We start from the raw sequence: 18,769 nt of genomic DNA, 5'->3' as shown, positions 1-18,769 counted from the left end.
AGTTTCAGCGCGTTCACTGAGCGACAAAAGAATTTCTCTTTTTAAAATAAAACACTATCGCACCTATCGCATAAGAACGATGAACTAACTCAATAAGGAGGAACGCAGCCCAATTCATTGATGACGGAGTTCATTTTTCCAGTGTAATGATGGTAATGATGTTTTTGTTCATTTTCGAATTAGCAGCCATTTTTTGATTTCGGGAAATCATTAAAACCCGAATTGGGAAACGAAATGCTGCGATTAATGCAAATTTAAATAATTAATCGTACATTCACATCTCGGAAATTGTTAAGATCGACATCATCTACTGTTTCAATACAAATGATAGTTTCTTATTCGTGATTTCAAGGCACGGCAGAACGTTTTCGAATCGTTTTTCGAAGCGTTTTCCATACAAATCGCGATCTGTAAGACATCTAACGGGTGAAAAAAGCAGTAAAGTGTCAATTGAAAGTGTCAAAAAAATATCACAAATCGCCATTTTCCTTGGGATATCTTTGATAAAATTATTAATTTTAATAATTTAGAGAAAGTCCCGAGAAAGATTTCAGTGTTTAAATTAATCGTGAAAGTGAATCTAATCCGTGCAATTAAAATCCGTAAATTTCTGTCGTTTATAGTGTAAAAATTTATCGATTTACTGCCTGCAAAGGAGAAAAATCTATCGACACAAAAGAAGACAGCGCGGAAAGGAGTTTTTTTTGTTCTCGACGACATTAGTTACTATACTGCAAACGCACTGACATTTTGTTTCATTTTTTTGTTTTATTGTTTCGTGAAAACTTTGAAAACCGAAAGTGAGCTTATTTAACAAAAAACACACCTGCATTTGCAGTGAACTGCGCTAAATTTGCAGAGACTTAATTAAAATCAAGAATCCGTCAAAATTCCGGTCCCTACGCGCTTCAATAGGGATCCGCCGGGCCCTTCAGCAGACGATCTCATGAACACTAAACGCAAAATTCGTACGGGTCAGACCAGGTAATTTTGCACACATTTTCCATTCATTCGATACCACATTTTCCGATGCAAAATCCACGGAAACACGGAAAGTAAAAGTCCAATGAACGGAAGATAAACATAACATTAGGCCGCCATTATGAAAAAAAAATGTTAAAATGGTATTGGCCTAGATCTTGAATGAAAATTTTAAAATTCAATGATTTTATTGCGTTTAACGTTTAGTGGATTCTGTGTGCCACATTTCGGATCAAAGTTAATTTTTTCGGTGATTTTTTGGTAACGTGGTGGTTGAGAATTAACAAAAATGGAAACGAATATTTTTTTAAAGGCAGTTTCCGACTGGTTCTACATGCTTGCAACGTTTACATAATATTTCGAACATGTCTGAATTAGTCAAATGAACGAAATTGAAGGAAATATTTAGAAAATTGCTCCGGTTAACATTTACAGAATTTATTCTCATCAAATACATTCGTCTTGTTTCTCGCTAATGTTTTTATTTTTATTCACCCATGGCATACGGTACCTACATAATATATCTGTCATTAAGAACCACTGGTAGTGTGCGCTGCATATACCTATGTGAAAAGTGTACGTACAAGTGATGGCCTCAATAGGTTTTGACGTGTCCCAATTTCCAATTTATTTAAAATTACGACAATCTCTCAATTAGACTCGATTGTTTCTCGTTTCACCCTTTTAACAATTAGACTTTTGTGTCGCTATTCCGTGCCGATAAAAGATTTTCACATTTGATGAATCATATTTCGGCAAAGTTGTATGTTATGCATCATCCAAATGTGTATATTGACAAAAAGAAAAGTGTACAACTCCCAATCGATTGAAACATACAATAGTCGTGTGCTTGTTCGATGAAGAACTTTCGACGCTGATATAATTTGTCGCTTTTGATTTAACAAAACCATCTGATTGGAGTGAATAGACCCTCGCATTTCGTGAATCATTTAGTGTGAATTGCTTCAATTGTTTGGACCCAAAAGGACAACGTCCACTGAGTACAAATTAAAAACTTTTCATTATGTAACTTGAAGCCATACCCGATATGGGCGATATAAATACACAAAAGTGCAGTAATACGTGAAGTGTGAAATATTGACGGAGTGAGTCATTGACACGCTAAATCGATTTTCAATAATCACAAGTCGATAGGTTATCATCCCTTTTTACATCGGCAATCGAGGCTAATAGTTGTCGTTGGCACAACAGGGGGTTAACTTAGAACAATTTTTATTGTCGCTGTCTTAGAACATTTTTGATGTTTGTACCAGCCCTGTTGAATGTCGTTCAAAAACATCGACTCGTTTTTTAGTTTTCTGAATGTTTATAGTTTTCGGCAACAACGATTTTCTGTTATAATAACTTTTAATTGTCTTCGGCAATGGCCTAATATCGATGGTATTTTACGACAATTTTTATGGTAAAGTGGTACACCCGTGTGTGGTGGCGAAAATGCAACCATACCAACAACAGGCGTCTGTAATTATCGTTGACATGAAAATAATTATGTTTGTCTTGGATACACGCTGTAATTGCGAAAACAATAATATTTTTGTCTGTCCCCCAACCATTCTGCCGTATCAGTTAATTGGCAGCAGTGTTAGTGGGTCATTATGTCCATCCCATCTCAACAATTAATAGCCATATGTTGTAACAGGAAACTTGATTTCGTGATTCTATTTACAGACCACAGCGTGGACGATCCGCTGCAACCGAAGGTATCTATAGTAATGCAGATTTTCTGCACGCAGCTACATCGAACGTAGGCAATACTGTTCAAGTGCACACAAAATCGGGCGAAGTATTTGAAGGAGTTTTCCGAACATTTTCGCCTCAATTTCAGGTGAGTTTCATTTTGAGTGTTTGGCTGCGCTCATCGACACTCGAAATGTGTGTTATCGATGACTTGAATTGGTTTTGTTTTTATCGTTCAAATGTCATGCTCTAAACAGGTGGTACTTGAAATGGCACATAAGTTGGATAATTTGAGCGACGATCCGTCAATATCGGTTGCAACCGTTGCGGATGTACTGATCTTTAAGCCAGCCGATATCGTCAGCGTTGCAGCTAAAGGTGTAGATTGGGAATACGCGACTAGAGATACGTTTCAAACCGATACAGCTATATCGAGATGTAACGGTATGTCAATCGAATTCCAACAAATTGTCAACCGTCAAATGGAATTTGCATTTTTGCTTTCTCTCTGCTCCGAATTTAGGGTCATCACGTTCGGAAGAGAAAGAGTTGGAACCGTGGGATGCATCGTCCGGTAGTGCGTTAAATGGTGAACTAGATTGTTCGCTCGATTGTACCTTATCCGATAACAATTCGAATGGATGGGATGCAAATGATATGTTTAATAAAAATGAACTTATGTACGGTGTACAATCAACTTTCGATCCATCGCTTAGGGGTTATACCACTCAACTACAACATCGCGATGACAAAGACTTCAAGTAAAGCAATTTTTCCTTCCTGCATCCTGCTCGCTTTTATTAACCTAAATCCATTCGACAGAGATAATGAGAAACGAGCTGAAATCATTGCGGCAGAAATCGAAAGCCAAGCTAATTACAAGGAGAGAAGCGAACTGGAAAATGGCGATGAAGAATCGCGATATGCGGCCGTAGAACGGCCGACCAGCTCGAATAACAGTTCGCATGGAACTAAAGGTACAATTGTTTTCTCATAATAAAAATACTCGCAGTCACAGTCCCAAGTACCTTTGTGGTTGCTCCTTAACCCCTTTATCCACGTGAATCTTAAGTGCATCCAGGCTGACTCTTGTCTTTTTCGCATTGTGTTCCTTTCAGAGGAATACACAGTATCAAATAGTGAGAAGTACGTTGCACCGGGACGTCGTGGTAAAAACCACCAGACTGGAAAGCTGGTGCGTAACACACCACCACCACCGCTAAACAACAATCATCCAGCTCCGTTACAGAGTCCACAACCGGTACCGCAGCCGAAAAATAATAATTATCCAACGATGCCTATGCAAATGCAATCACCGCACGGAGGTCCGCCACCTCAATACGTGCAACAACAAGCTCCGTTAAGTCATATTCACAAGTAAGCACGAAAATCCCCACACACTCCACAAAATGACATTGGCCTAATGGACAAATCAATTTTTTTCCCGTCTCTAACAGTGATTATAGCCAACCACCTCCGAACATGTCCGTCGTCACACCGAAATTGAATGGTAGCGATAACAATAATTCGACCAGCAATAATGCGGTTCTGAATAAGGGTCCGATGGCTCCACGAATACGGAATTTTATACCTACAGCTACAACGCCAGTTGCCTTTACGGAACCCCCGCCACAGTTAGGGCCAAAAGTAAACGAGCGAATTTTGTCAGACCGAACGGGCACTCATTTTACTCTCCCTGTTTCTCTCTAGATTTTATCACACATGAATATGAAGCCACCGATTCATGCCCAACACGGTCAAGTTGTACCCCATTTACCGACGGTAATTCAAGTTCAAGATACTTCCCAACAATCGCATGTTGTTCCAGCCCATCATGTTGTTTTACAGCAACAGGCTATGGTTCCGCCACAGACATCATTACAGCAACAAGCACCCCAGCCACAGAGGCCGCAGCGAATGCCTCGTGACGAACAGATTCAAGATCTTAGGTAAACAGTCAGCAGAGTGTGTGCCACGTTTGATTTTCACTGACGAATTCTATATTTACAGGAGATTTAATAAACAATTCATACTGGCGCCACAGCATCAACAGCCCCATCAAACACCGCATCAAATTCAACAGCCTCAACCTACTATGTCGCCGCCGCAACAATCACCGATCGATGCATCACCGTCACCGTAAGTGAAATTTAACATTTTCCGTTTATTTGAATACAGACAGCCAATCGATTATGTTCCTCTCTTAGACATACACTAGTAAATCCCCAGCATTCAGTTAAACACCCGCAACAACATAATAATATGCAACAACAACAACAACAACAACAACAACAACAACAGCAGCAACAGCAGCAGCAGCAACAACAACAACAACAAGTAAGTGATTTTCTTACGTTTGTCTACTTTGTAACATCCGAGGAAAAATCGATTGGATTTGCGACTCTTTTTCCCCTTACAACACTTCGCATCTCTCTTCGTACAGTTGTCCTTTCGGTAAAATCACTAGCTTCTTCACGATAACTAATTAATCTTTCAATCAAAACCAGCAACAGCATCCACAGCAGGAGTCTCAACAACAGCAGCAGCAGCAACAACAACAACCGAACTACACGTCAAACGTTCCGCAGCATACTCAATCTCATAATCAACAGCCACCAATGGCTGTTCCATCGCCGGGGCCAGTTCAGATACAATCGACTTCTCCACCGCAAACACAACAACAGCAACGGCAGCCTACACCACCGCAACAAACATTATTGAATTCTGATTCGAATAGTGAAAAACCCAGTGCTACAAAGAGCACGTTAAATGTCAATGCCAAGCCATTCACTCCACGAAATCCGAGCACTCCCAATCCATCACGGCCACACACCCCACAAACGCCGCAACAGAGTATGCCTCAAGGAACGTATCCACAGCCGCAACAACAACACATTGCCCAGCAGATGATGGTACCGGCTACGTACATCATGCAACAATCAGCCGCATTTCAAGCGCCTCAGCATCCGCATGCTACCCAGCAAACCCGTTTCAGGAAGAGTAATAACTACGGTATGAACGGCATTTTCCAGTAATATGTTGCGATTGTAAAACGTTTCCATTTTCCAAACAGTTCAAGTTTCACAAATGCAAGTTGCCGCAGCTGCTGGTCAACCGTTATTAGCTCCAGCGCCTATTCAACAATTCGTTCCATTTCCAGCACAACATCCACAACATTTCCAATCACAAGGATATCCGCAAATGGTAAATTTTAGCAAAAGAATTTCTCTTTCGATCTTTGGAATTGCTTCCGACCAGTGTGGTCGGTATAAACTTGACTTTACTCACAATCCGACTTTTTCCATCCGTCCAGGTGTACAAGCAAATTCGCATGTTCAACGAAACGACACAGCAGCCACCCATTCAATATCTGACGCCATCAACACCATCGACAACTCCATCGCCCGGTCAACCGCATCAGCAACACCAACAGTATCATATACCGCAACCGTCCCCTGCTGGCGGGGGACCCCAATATCAGGCTACATCGCAAGCACCGCAATTTCAAATGATGTGTCCACTGATTACTGCACCGCTACAACAATACTATCAAGGTGGTGGCCAGCCGCAACATCATCCGCCACAATTCCAAGTATTAATGTCTCAACAGCATCCGGCTCAATAATACACCGACACAATTCTATCGACGTTAAACAAAGCAAAAATAGTAAAGAGGATAACACGTTAAACAGAAAAAAAAAAAACAAAAACATTGGAGAGGGAGAGAGAAAGAGAGAGAGAGAGAGGAAGTTTAATGAATGAGTCGTTGTGCGTTTAGCTAATTTTTTGAGCTGGAGATTGTGTAGTTACTATAAAGAAATTATGTTCCGCGATTATACTCTTCTTTGTGGACAGAGAGAAACAGAAACAAAACAAAAAACAGACCAGAAACAAAAATTCAAAACATCAACTTGCCTTGGTAAGCTAACAACCAAAAAAACCAAAACCAACAAAAAAAAAATTAAAATTAAAAGCGACGAGAGTAGTAGAGTGTGTTGTTGTTGTTGTTATCAACGTTCCCATTCGATGGGCCGGTAAAGAAAAAGGAACTTTTTGATTTTTGATTTTTTATTAAACTCAATAAGAGCTCAAGCAATCGAAAATGAATTTTTGAATAAAACACGAGGTGAGTCCGCTTAGAAATTTTGTTCTTATTTATTTATTTATAAAATTTGAAATATTCATTCGAGAAATGTTATGCGCGTTATAGAGCTTAGGGAATTAAAAAAAAAAATTTTTGCTTTCCATTGAAAACTGTACCAACCGATCCCAATTCAAACAAATTGCTCATGGGGACCAGGTGCTAGGCTTTATGATCCTTGGCGTTAGCCCAATTGACCGAACATTTTGTTTTTATCAATGAAAATGCTGGTGAATGCACTTGCATCAATTTCAGTGTCAACTTCCATAGTCCGTTAAAAAAAAAAAAAATGCGAAAGTGGGAGGATTGTGGGTATCAGCCACTCTACTGATAATAGCGGCCGAGTCAACATATTGGTCAATTTTCTCTGGTGTGATTCTGTTAGTCAAAAACAAAAGATGAATGGAATGATCGTTTATACATCATTCTGACCGTATGGTCCAGAGCAATTGTCTGGCACGACAGGCCTTTCAATAAAATAATTATTTTTTTTTTAAACTCATTCTTCATCTGACACCATTTCAAGACCAATCTGCATTTTGTTTCGAGACCAATTTTCACTTGTGGAAAACACTTGCGAGCACGCGGGAAATTCTGGTTCGCCCAAGCCTACAAACATTTTTTTGATAAGTAGACTTTTCCGCCAGCGACCAAGATATAAACCTCGTTAGAAGCCTTCTCGGGATCAAAAATGAAAGCTGTAGAACGAAAGTGTGTTTCGTTTCGAGTAGCTTAAGGATATTTGAGCCTCGACTTTATGAGGAACTGTAGGTGCGCCGTGGGGCACTGGTCTATGAGAGTTATAATTTAACTGCTAAAATGACTGCATTTTGACTCAACCGCTATCATCCGTAGAGTGTGTGTCGTTTGTAGTTTAGGCTATTCAATCTCACCACATGTTGGTTTAGCTTCCAACGTGTTGTTGGCCGAAAGTCCGAAAGTTGAATTTTCATTGTAGGGAAAATCCATTCGATAAGATCTTATGTCATCAAAACTTACTCTAACCAAAAAATCACCAGAATCGAAATAAGAGAAGATCTTCGATTGGTCAAACATGGTTGAATGATAGCCTAGCATGGATGAAGAAAGGATGACGAAGTGTGATGCTGACGATTACTGCTCTGTTGTTTTAACCGACAAAAAAATAACTAACGTGAGCTGTCGCTGCAAAGGATCATAGAACAAGTTACCTGGTCGTAACAGTGTTAGAATAAAAATTTGCGTATTGTCCATCATTCCCCATACTTAACGAAATCCACACGAGAAAGTGATATAGATTAGAATTAGGGAAACATTTCCATTAATGCAGATAAGTGTTCAGTGCGTTGATGGTGCAACATTGTGTTCATTACTGCTAAGAAAGTCATTTGTACGCATTCTGCGTGTTCCCTTTTAACTTTCCTTAGAATAAGGAATGAGTGCCTCATTTAGCCGAATGAAAGAGCCAACCGAACTCATCGAAAGAACTCATCTAGAAGTTACTGACAATCTTTCACCGACTTGCTATTTTTGATTTAAAAAAAAAAGTTTTTTAGACTCCGACGGGATCCAATGTTCTTTCGAAATGTTCATCCAATGATATATCGAAAGAACAATGGCCTCCAAATGAAGGTGTTGACTTAATTGAAACAATTCGCCATGGCAGGCATTGCTGGAACTTTAATTTTATTTCTGATAAAAAATCCAACCAACACAATCACTTCGTTATAAGAAGTAACGGATTTGATGAATCTGTGTTTATGATGGCGAAATGAGTTGCTTCATTCATCTACTTCCTTTTCTGTATTCATTGCAGTCGTTTTTCGTTTGCGATAACCAAATTGATTTCTAACTGTTAACGAGGTAATATTCGAGGTAATATTGACGCACTTTCCACTTCCGTTCAGACTGAGATGTAAGGATGTTCAGCTTAAGTCTTCGAAGGAACACTTTTAGCAGTAGACTCGTCGTGACTCCATGACTGAGTAGATAAGTGAACCAATTGTTTGAGCTAAATATCCCAATAAATTGAAGCAATTGGTTATGCCACGAAATTCTGATGTCTTAGTAGTGTGAAATCTTGTGTTGAGGCTGCAACCACAAGAAAAATTCTGATAATTTACACCTCACAATGCGATGGTTAAACGTACAAGAAACCAGAATGATAGTATTTGGAATACGGTGCAATTAGATTGAAATGGAAGCAAATCGGAAATGAAGACGAACAGTTATGTCCCTAAAAAACAATTATGAATCGACAATAGACGATCCAAACAATTTATAATTCTGGATCGATTGAGGGCTTATTTTTGGGAATTTTAACTTTAAAACACTTCCGAAAAATTCTTTTTAAAAAAACCGAAAAATTCTGAAAAAAAAATCCGAAAAATAATTTTAGACTTTCTTCGGAATCTTCCCAAAAATAAGCCCTGGACCGATTATAAATATATAGCCGCGACGCACTCAAGATTATCGAGTTATAAATATGGGAGAGGATTTTTTTTTGTTATGTTTGATACGACGAAAAGTTTTTCTTTCTTTTTTTAAGTAACAAAAAATGAGTCGTAAGGATAAATTTCATTGTTATACCGAGTCGAGTCGTGTATAATATGTACACTGTATATAGACCATTGAATAGATGAACAGTACGTGGAACTGTAACGAAATGATGTCTTTCTTTTTTCATTGTAATGCGATCGACGGGAGGGATGGGGCGCACTTTATATACGGTTTTGTTTATTCTCGCGGTTCCACGAAATAAAATAAAAAGTAATTTTAGCTGAAAATACATTCCTTTTTGCATGAATGAGTGTGAGCGAAACGAGCGAAACAATATTGTTATGAATGGAAAATTGTTTTCTTTTTTCTTGAATAAGGAAGTTGTTGTTTTGGACTTGTTTTTTATTATTCTTCTTCAAATCAAAAAAAATCTTTCTTTTTTGTTTCGAACAGAAAGCAATAAACAGTTAATTGTGTAATGTCATGTTATATTTTTGAAGAGAAAATGATTTTTTTCTTTGGTTTTCTTTAAATAGATAAATGAAAAAAAAAACCGTCGTCATTGAACTTATACTAAAACGAATGAAAAGTGTGTTCAATGATCCAGTTTTATCCGAATAGAAATTTTACCGTCGGTAAAAGAATTCGTAAAAAAAAACATTAAAAAAACACACACAAAAACATAGAGAAAATGAATCCAATTCGATTAAAAAAAAAATCTGAAAAATATGACTCAAAGGAAAAATAATTAAATTATTTTTTTTTAAATTTAAAAGGCCAACCAAAATTGAAACACAGAACAATTTTTAGCGAATATCAAAACGAATCGGGGTGCTGTTACATAAAAAAAAACTCTTTACTCTTTACTTTCTTTGTCCAATCAAAACTAAGCTTAAGAATGAACGCGATCACGATACGTGACAAATAATCTTACCAAAAAAAATCAAAATGAAAATATTTTAAAAAATCGTCTATCGTTTGTCAATCATCAGAATTCTTTTATTTTTCTTTCTTGTCGTTGCGAACCTTTTGCGATAAATTTTTGTTTTATTTATTTTTTATGAAAGAGTTTTAAATAAATGGACAGCCCAGATTTGTGAAATGTTTTTTTTTTCGTTGTTATTAATTGAACCGAGCATCCATTCAATTGTTATTTATCTGCAGAAAAATTTTAATAAAAAGAAGAAAAAAACTTATGGAAATTCAATCGTAATTGGCTTAAAATAAAAGTTTGGGCCACTTTTATAAATATGAAAATATCACACAGTTAAAAAACGGAATAAATGAAAAAAAAAAATTAAACGCCAAACTTCGTGGTATTTTCTTTTCTACCAGCCGAGCTGGTAAACGTTCCCTTCCCGTCATAAATTACCGGAGATGGTAAATTGATCGAAACGGTGCACTTCAAGAATGAATCATTCTTCATACAAAAAATAAGTTTCGCTATCCAGCGTGGAAACGTAGCTGCGATCATCGGAACGATTCCATAAAATACGAAGATAAAAGAAGTTTTTTATTTAAATGGTTAAACTTAAATGGAAAACTTAGCCGCCGATTGTAAATTTTGATCATTGTTAATAAAATAGTTTAATAAGAAGGAGTGGTCATCTAAATAGAGTACTGAAACTGAATCACACAAATCTTTACACTGTACTGTACTGTAAAAAGTGTACAATTATTAAACGTAAATCTTGTGCAGAATCAGCAACAGCTGATCAACAAACATACTCTACTTATAGAATATACAATCAAAACACATTCTAAACAACGAGTTTACTACAGTCATACGTGTTATGTGCGCACATAGATGACCTGAACGTATGCATGCACTGTATGTAGCTTGCATTTGAATTGTTTTCGATACAAAGGTATTGTCTTTGTCGACAAGCTGTTGCTGATTCTGCACAAGCTTTACGTTTAATAATTGTACAGTCAAAGGCAGTCAATTTTCAGCATAAATTTGCTTCAGCTGTTTTTCAGCTGATCCACACATACAATCAAAACTGGGTTTCCTTGCTCATACGGTTGAAGCTGCAACACGCACGCGCATAATAGTGGTAAAACCGTATAAAGACGTATAAACGGTTGTGATTGTTTGTATGGATCAGCTGAAAAACAGCTGAAGCTAATTTATGCTGAAAATTGACTGCCTTTGACTGTAGGAACATTTTTCAGATAAAATGGTACTCTATTTGTCAGCTGTAATTTAAAGCACTTTTACTTGAGGACAGGCTCTGCTCGCTTACATCTGTGCGATATATGAGACCATAACCTGGCTGGCCTATTAAGCGAGCAGAACCTGGCCTTAAAGTGATCGAAAGCAAAGTCCACACAATCCGCGATACATATTCATAAGTCAGGTTGAGCATGTTTTTGCTTTGTTCGTAAATGTAGGGCTAATTGCATGGATTAAAAAGAATTCTTGTAAATGACGTTTTGTTCGAGTTTGGTTAAAAAAAAAACTGACCCAGACCCGACCCGGATTTTCTTTTAACGGGTTCCGAAAGTTTAGTTCTTGTAGAGTCGGATTTTAAGGAACTTTTGAACTTTATGAAAAAAAGTAATTTTTGAAAAACTAGTTTTTGTGGAAAGAAATAATCTTATTTTACATGGTGTGTCGAATACCGCAGGTATTTTTCACGTTTCAAACACTAAATTCATTACAGAACTCGGGATAAAAATGAAGTCCTATTTTCGTGTGCTGTTGACCTCGGTTTCGCCTCGGATCAACACAATTTACACGAAAATTGTTCCCAATTATGTTAAACACACTCAATTTTTAGCCTTTAAATCGATCTGACGAGTATTTTGAAAAGGTTTACCTATCCTGAACTCTCCATACCTGTTCAGACATAGCTCACACGACATTATATGACATCATTTTGTAGGTTTTATCTGAAGAAAATGTTGAAAATTTGGTAAGAAGAGTCTTAGTCGGGAAAGGCAAATGGCTTGATCTTAAACATTGTTATGCCATTTTAAGGCTACATTATTAACCTATAAATGCCAGTCAATAGTTGTTGTTTCCATCTATTTGAACCAGTCTGGACCACCCTAACATTTATGAAGTGGATTTTCATCTCGATCAGTGAAGACAGAGTTCCAATTAATAAACGCCCCATGCTTCTAGGCATGTGACCTCAATAATATGAGACATACCTACTTAAAACTACGAATGATAATGTGGGGGATGTCCGCATGGTAAGTTTTATGTCACTTGCTAATGCGTAGTGGACATTACAATGTTGCACGTTAGCAACCACATCGGAAGTGTCTCAAATTAATTTCATCTTTATAATTGCCAGACGTAAAGCCATATTTTGTATTTCGGTGTTCGCAGCCGACACTACGTGGTATGACGTGGTAGTGGCCACTGTTTCATTCTTAAAATGCAAGGTAAAGATGAGCTAGTTCCCCAAAGTTGGTAGGAAATCCTAAACTTTCGGGCTCTGGCATCTCGGGCTAGAAAACTCGGGTTGGGCTTCAAATGTCTGGAACTACACATGCGCTGGATAAAATCCATTTAAAATATTCAAAGGAAATTTATTTTCTAAAAACAAAATAAGTTTTTACATTTAACCGTAACCGGGAATGACCCGTCCTCTCTTGGCCATTTTCTTCAATTTGTGTTTCTTCTTCTCATCTTTCTTTTTGTTAAGGTTCTCTTGTCGCTTCTTCTGTCGTTCTTCAATGTTTTTAGTTACTTTCTGTTGTCGCTGTTTCCAGTCTGTTTTCGATTTCTTCTTTTCCACTTTGCGACGTTTTATTGTCTTCTGCAACAAGGCTGTATCGTCTTTAACCTGAAATTGATAAGAAAGACACAAAAATGGTTAGGAACGTCACATGACAATCTTGACAATCTTTCAAATTCGATTACCTTCTTTCCTTCGACTTTATCGAATGCCTTTTTCCATGCCAGATCATTCGTGATTTTATTGGCCTCGTCCACATCGCCTCGCTCCTTCAGTTCTTCGATCTCTTTCCGTTGCTTTTTGATTGTTTTCAAAAGAAGCTTCGGATTCTTCACCACCTTGTCCTTCTTGCTTTTCTTCGCTTTGCTCTTCTGAGCAGCGAATTCGAATTTCGGGAAAACCATTTTTCCCTCCTCATTGTACACCACAGCTGCTTTCACATCCTCTTTGTTATCTTCGTTCGATTTCTCCTCTTTGATTTTCTCATTCTTTGCCGATTTGGCAATGGACACGATCTTCTTCTTGAACTCCTTTGTCTTTTTCAATTTCTTTTGTTCACGCTTTTTAATCGTCCTCTCCGATGGTTTGGATTTCTTGCTTTTCCATTTGTTGCGCATAATTTCCAGTTTCTCTTCAATGTCAGTTGAATTTTGCTTTGCATTTGCTTTAGCTGGAGCCGTTGGCGTTTTTGACTTTTTCAACGATTTGATGTTGTTTAGTAAAAACTGTTCGTCGATAGTGTCGTCTATGGAGTTAAAAATAAAAACGACGTTAGGACAAGGTTTTCACATCACGCTGGAATGGCAAATTTTACCTTCAACCGAATCGGGAACATCGAAAATTGTGAACAAATTGGAAATGTATTCAGTTTCTTGTTCCATCAATTTTCGCATTTTGTTCGCATCGAATTTATGTGTGGCTTGCGGCATTTTCAACTTTGTTTTTCTATCACTTTCCGGATATTAAAAACAAATAGATTCCTCTGTTGACAATCTTGGCGGATACATGTGTTTATAAGCTGTCACGCTGACATAATTCATAGAATAGTGTTGCCGCGTTCTGCTCTTGCGGGTCTTCCATGTCATACGGCAACACTGAACCCAATCGAAATATTTCAGAATTCTGTCTTTTCGTCTATCTTATGTTCTGAAGAAACAAGACATCTAAGCAGGCAACTGGCACCTAAATTTGAACGGCTCTGTTGATATTTTCAATTTTCCATTTACACTTTGGAAAGGAACCTGCTGATATCACTGATATCAAGTCAGTGACTTGTGTTTACACAAATTTTCATCAGTGATGCCAACCTGACCTCTTTTAAATAACTTGTGTTTACAATAGGTGTGTTCCAAGGCCATATGAATTGTCAAATTTCATTCATAGAACCATAACCTCAATAATATCTCTCTGTAAATCGCGTAGGCGACGTTGCTCGATTTGTATGAAAAAATCACGTAAGCGACGTAGCTGTGGATGAAATTGTCGTTGTTCGGGTTGTCGAAGTTCGTGTCTATCAAATCTATCATAGAATATACCAAGGTAGATATATGCAGGGCTGTATACTTTGGGGAGGTCACGCCGATGCAGATACGCGGATAACACACCACGTTTCATACAAAAAATTCACCACGCCATACAAATTCTATTTTGGTGAATTTGTTTGTATGGAAAAGGTGTGTTCTCGCGTATCTAATAAAATGGCGATCTGCGTGACCTCCCCAAAGTATACACTATACAGCCTTGGATATATGGGCGGAGGTAATGCCATATGTAACCGAATCTCTCCCTTTCTTTACAATCACAAAATTGCTTAGAAACCTGGACCATCTGTTTTGTGATAGGCACAACATTTTGTGAAAGACAAGTAGGGTCTTAAAATTATCTTGGGACTAAACTGAGTTGGATCAGCTGGGTCCAGAAGCCCGACTTGAAATTTTTCAAAAATCTATCGACCCTAATAGTCAAATGAAAGTATAACCATACCTGGCTGTTCACACAAACCGGAGGACATGGCTATTTCATATTTAAACAAACTCACCTCTCATTACAGATGAGTTTGTTTATATGAAATCGCTATATCCTCCGATCGATACAAAGTTTGACATTTTGTGTTGACGTTCATTGTAATAGTCAACCATTAAAAAAAAGTGGCATTAGCATCGAACTATTGTGCTAGATCTCGCATTACTAGAATATTTAGGAGCCACAGCGTTTGTGATTAACTCAGAATTATCTTAACCTTCTCTTTAAACGCAGCTTTCAAGTGACAAGATTGATGCTCTTAGCGTGCGATGATGCTCCTAGCATGAACATAGAAAATATTCGGAGGCTGATGACATCACAGTACGCACTGCGTTTCTTTTGCGAAGATTGATGACTCGTTTTTGTTGTGTGAGTGTTAAATCGTACTTACAACACAAACCGGTAGCTATAGGTTTCTTCCATCGTACGGTAAAAACGAATTTTGACAGGCCGAAAACAGCCGACCGTCATCCACAGAGGCAAACATAACCGCAACTTAAACAAATTTGTTCGTTAAAACTTCGAAGTGAGGCTGTGTTGACTTCTCTGTGGATGACGATTGCCATTTTGAACGGCCTTGGAAGAAACCTATTATCATTACCACTTTCAAATTTGACACTTTTCAATTTAGTGTCCATGCTAGCCAATGTAGTGACTGATGCAATCAACGGAAAATTTGCTATTCATCTGTCTTTTACTTTCCAACCTCTGCCATTTACTTTTGTTGTTATATGAAGCCATAAGTGTGAAAGAACGAACCGAAACAATTGTTACGCTTCCTCATATGAGAATTAGAAAGATTTAACGCTGTGTTCGAAAAGTAAAAATAGAAACTGAAAATAGAATCAACGACTCTGTGTCCCAGCGTCCTTGAAAATATCTCCTTTTGAAACCTTCCCTCTTCAATTCTATGTAATAATTCAAATTTCCCGCCAAAAACTGCCATCTGTTGCCGCGTTGAAGAGTGTCGTGTTTTCTTCAACAGTTTTTGTTATGTGGGTAATGTGTCACTGTGAAGTATTTTTTGGCTGCATGTCATGCATATCGCGGAGCCATATATAATATCAAATTGATTGAAGACAATGGCTGAACTCGATGAATGGATAGAAATTGCGAAAAAGTGTAAATATTTGCCTGAAAATGATTTGAAAAAACTATGTGATATTGTGTGCGATCTCTTGATTGAAGAATCAAACATACAGCCAGTTAGTACACCAGTTACGGTTTGTGGAGATATACACGGACAGGTAAAAAACAAATTTTGGCCGAAGAAAACTGTACACAGAAAGTGTTCCTGTTGACAGGAATTTCGTATAGGTTTTCTGAGTGCTAGAGATGGGCGTTATGTCTTTCCTGCACCTACGATATCCATTACAGTGATTTTTTCGTTTTAGTTCTATGATTTGGAGGAACTGTTTCGGACTGGTGGTCAGATACCAGACACAAATTATATTTTTATGGGCGACTTTGTGGACCGAGGATACTATAGTTTGGAAACGTTAACACGCCTCATGACATTGAAAGCTCGCTATCCGGACAGGATAACTTTACTGCGTGGTAACCATGAATCGAGGCAAATAACAAAAGTTTATGGATTTTACGATGAATGTCTTAGCAAATATGGTAACGTCAATGCGTGGAAATATTGTTGTAAAGTATTCGATTTGCTCACAATAGCAGCTGTAAGTAGATTTGACCTCCATGCAACGACCATCGACTGTACAAATTCTCTTGATTTCAGTTAATTGATGAAGACGTTTTATGTGTGCATGGTGGACTTAGTCCTGACATTAAGACGCTTGATCAAATTCGTACGCTTGATAGGAATCAGGAAATTCCACACAAAGGTAGCTTCTGTGATTTAGTATGGTCGGACCCAGAAGATTCGTGCGACAGGTGGTAAGAGAATATTCCCCCCGATCAATTTATCCGGAAAGGTTTTGAATTGAAACAATTTCCTTTTTTCGTCAATAGGGTTCAATCACCCCGCGGTGCTGGTTGGCTATTCGGCAGTCTAGTCACAAAGGATTTTCTGCAAATCAACAATTTACAGTTAATCTGTCGTGCGCACCAGCTGGTACATGAAGGTATTAAGTATATGTTTGACGAAACATTGGTTACCGTCTGGTCGGCGCCGAACTACTGCTATCGGTGCGGAAATGTGGCATCGATTTTGAAATTCAGCACATCAACCGATCGCGAGGTGACCATTTTCAATGCTGTACCAAATACTGAACGAGAAATTCCGCCCGAACAAACGACACCGTATTTCTTGTAGATTTATGCCGAGAATTAATTTTGTCGAACATCGAAGAAGAATGGTTGCGCATTTCTTTTTCGGATTTCAATTTATATGTTCCACCAAAACTTTTTACATTTTCTTACATGTACACACCGATGGCCTTGCATTTTGTCGTTTGGTCCAAATCTATTTTTTTCCTTTCAGAAAATATAAGTTAGATAATGTATAACGGACACGTAGTACACTCGTTCTTTATTGCCATCGATCAGTCACTAGGCAACCACTTCAAATTTTTGGGAAAATGATGGAACATTGCATAAATCTCGGTGCCTGAAGTTCGAAACATGCATTCGTTGGTTCCAATGACGTCTATGGTGCCGCTGCAGCGACATCACAAAATAAAACAATCGGAACGGGATAGCATTTTTTATAGCATGTCTCTCCGGTGAAGTGAACTCAAATAATTAATCCACATACCTCTATCACCAATTCAATAGTGATGTCATTTTTGACTTCTTTCGATATGTTTGGTGAGACCCATGAAATGGTTATTTGAACCCATGGAACCCGAAAGACCTCCTGCACTAACAATTGTCCCGATCCTAGTAATTTATAATTTATTGACGTCATTAGAACCAGTGGATGTGTGTTTCGAACTCAGGACATTTGTTGTTTGTTCACAAAACCTGTGTTGCCCTGAGTCGATCTGGTCGTGAATTAAGATTTCAGAAGTATTATCTTTACTGAACCTGATTTTATTTAGCGTGACTTGAAATTGCTTGAAAACTGATAAATGTCGATGTATGTTGTTCCAATTTTATTGCGAAATATTTCATGTAACTTACCAAAAAAGAATACGTGAAAAAACACAGACCAAATCTGATCAGTTCATATTCAGATTTCGGGGTACCCTCTAAATTAGGCTCAGAACAGGTCAATTTTCATTTCTTGGAACATAAATTCAAAATCGTCTTGTAGAAATGCTAGTCCAATTCCGGGGGAAATTTAATATTTAACCAAGAACTCAAAACTACAAACAACGACTAACAACCATGCCAGGTACATTCACATTCACTTTCAAAACCAAATTTTCACGTACACAAAAAACGTGAACTTACCCAAATGCAAGAGTTGGATTTTTGATTTTCACGGGTTGGGTGACAATGTAAACACCGACAGGAAAAAATTTATGTCTGACCTCGATAATCGATAACCTCAATAATCCTTTGAAAACAAAAAAAAAATCGGTAGAAATCCTCAAAACGTAAACGTAATAAGAAAAAACGGCTATGAATATCCACTTTAAATCCTCAGAAAATCATTGAATTTTTTCTGGAAAATCCTTTGTCAACAAAATTTACAAACATACGGATCAGATATCCTCAGACTTGACGAAATAATTTAACGAAACTTTCTGAGAAGTCTGTCTTAGCCGCCGATTGAGATTACAAAGCTACACAAGGGGGTAATCACTAGTAAATCAGTAAATCAAGTAAATCACGGTAAATCACAAAA

General features: G+C 37.8%; 3 protein-coding genes across 4 annotated transcripts; 2 read left to right on the top strand and 1 right to left on the bottom strand.

Annotated features, from left to right (window-relative positions):
• The first annotated feature begins 158 nt into the window (after positions 1 to 158).
• LOC119084490 (ataxin-2 homolog) lies at positions 159 to 9,144 on the top strand. 2 transcript variants are annotated; one of them, XM_037194496.1, is made up of 14 exons: positions 159 to 984; positions 2,671 to 2,827; positions 2,937 to 3,123; positions 3,203 to 3,440; positions 3,502 to 3,656; positions 3,798 to 4,056; positions 4,137 to 4,326; positions 4,390 to 4,461; positions 4,528 to 4,628; positions 4,690 to 4,818; positions 4,887 to 5,016; positions 5,187 to 5,691; positions 5,753 to 5,883; positions 5,993 to 9,144. In XM_037194496.1, exons 1-14 carry the CDS (start codon positions 947 to 949, stop codon positions 6,302 to 6,304), a joined length of 2,604 nt encoding a protein of 867 aa, XP_037050391.1. In that variant the 5' UTR covers positions 159 to 946; the 3' UTR covers positions 6,305 to 9,144. The 2 variants fall into 2 exon arrangements, with proteins under 2 accessions (XP_037050391.1, XP_037050390.1); XM_037194495.1 differs by having other exon boundaries at positions 4,390 to 4,628.
• Positions 9,145 to 12,829: 3,685 nt separating this feature from the next.
• On the bottom strand, positions 12,830 to 14,026 carry LOC119084494 (surfeit locus protein 6 homolog). Its single transcript, XM_037194500.1, has 3 exons — positions 13,805 to 14,026; positions 13,176 to 13,735; positions 12,830 to 13,098 (listed from the first exon to the last, which is right to left on the bottom strand). The coding sequence occupies exons 1-3, from the start codon at positions 13,917 to 13,919 to the stop codon at positions 12,874 to 12,876; spliced, it is 900 nt and encodes a 299-aa protein (XP_037050395.1). The 5' UTR covers positions 13,920 to 14,026; the 3' UTR covers positions 12,830 to 12,873.
• A 1,995-nt stretch (positions 14,027 to 16,021) lies between these two features.
• On the top strand, positions 16,022 to 17,490 carry LOC119084493 (serine/threonine-protein phosphatase 6 catalytic subunit). The gene is made up of 4 exons (XM_037194499.1): positions 16,022 to 16,259; positions 16,407 to 16,694; positions 16,754 to 16,911; positions 16,987 to 17,490. The coding sequence occupies exons 1-4, from the start codon at positions 16,095 to 16,097 to the stop codon at positions 17,288 to 17,290; spliced, it is 915 nt and encodes a 304-aa protein (XP_037050394.1). The 5' UTR covers positions 16,022 to 16,094; the 3' UTR covers positions 17,291 to 17,490.
• Positions 17,491 to 18,769: the final 1,279 nt, after the last annotated feature.

This window comes from Bradysia coprophila, unplaced genomic scaffold (assembly GCF_014529535.1).
Source record: "Bradysia coprophila strain Holo2 unplaced genomic scaffold, BU_Bcop_v1 contig_732, whole genome shotgun sequence".
Lineage (NCBI taxonomy): Eukaryota > Metazoa > Arthropoda > Insecta > Diptera > Sciaridae > Bradysia > Bradysia coprophila.
This window is presented reverse-complemented; position numbering and strand designations above follow the sequence as displayed.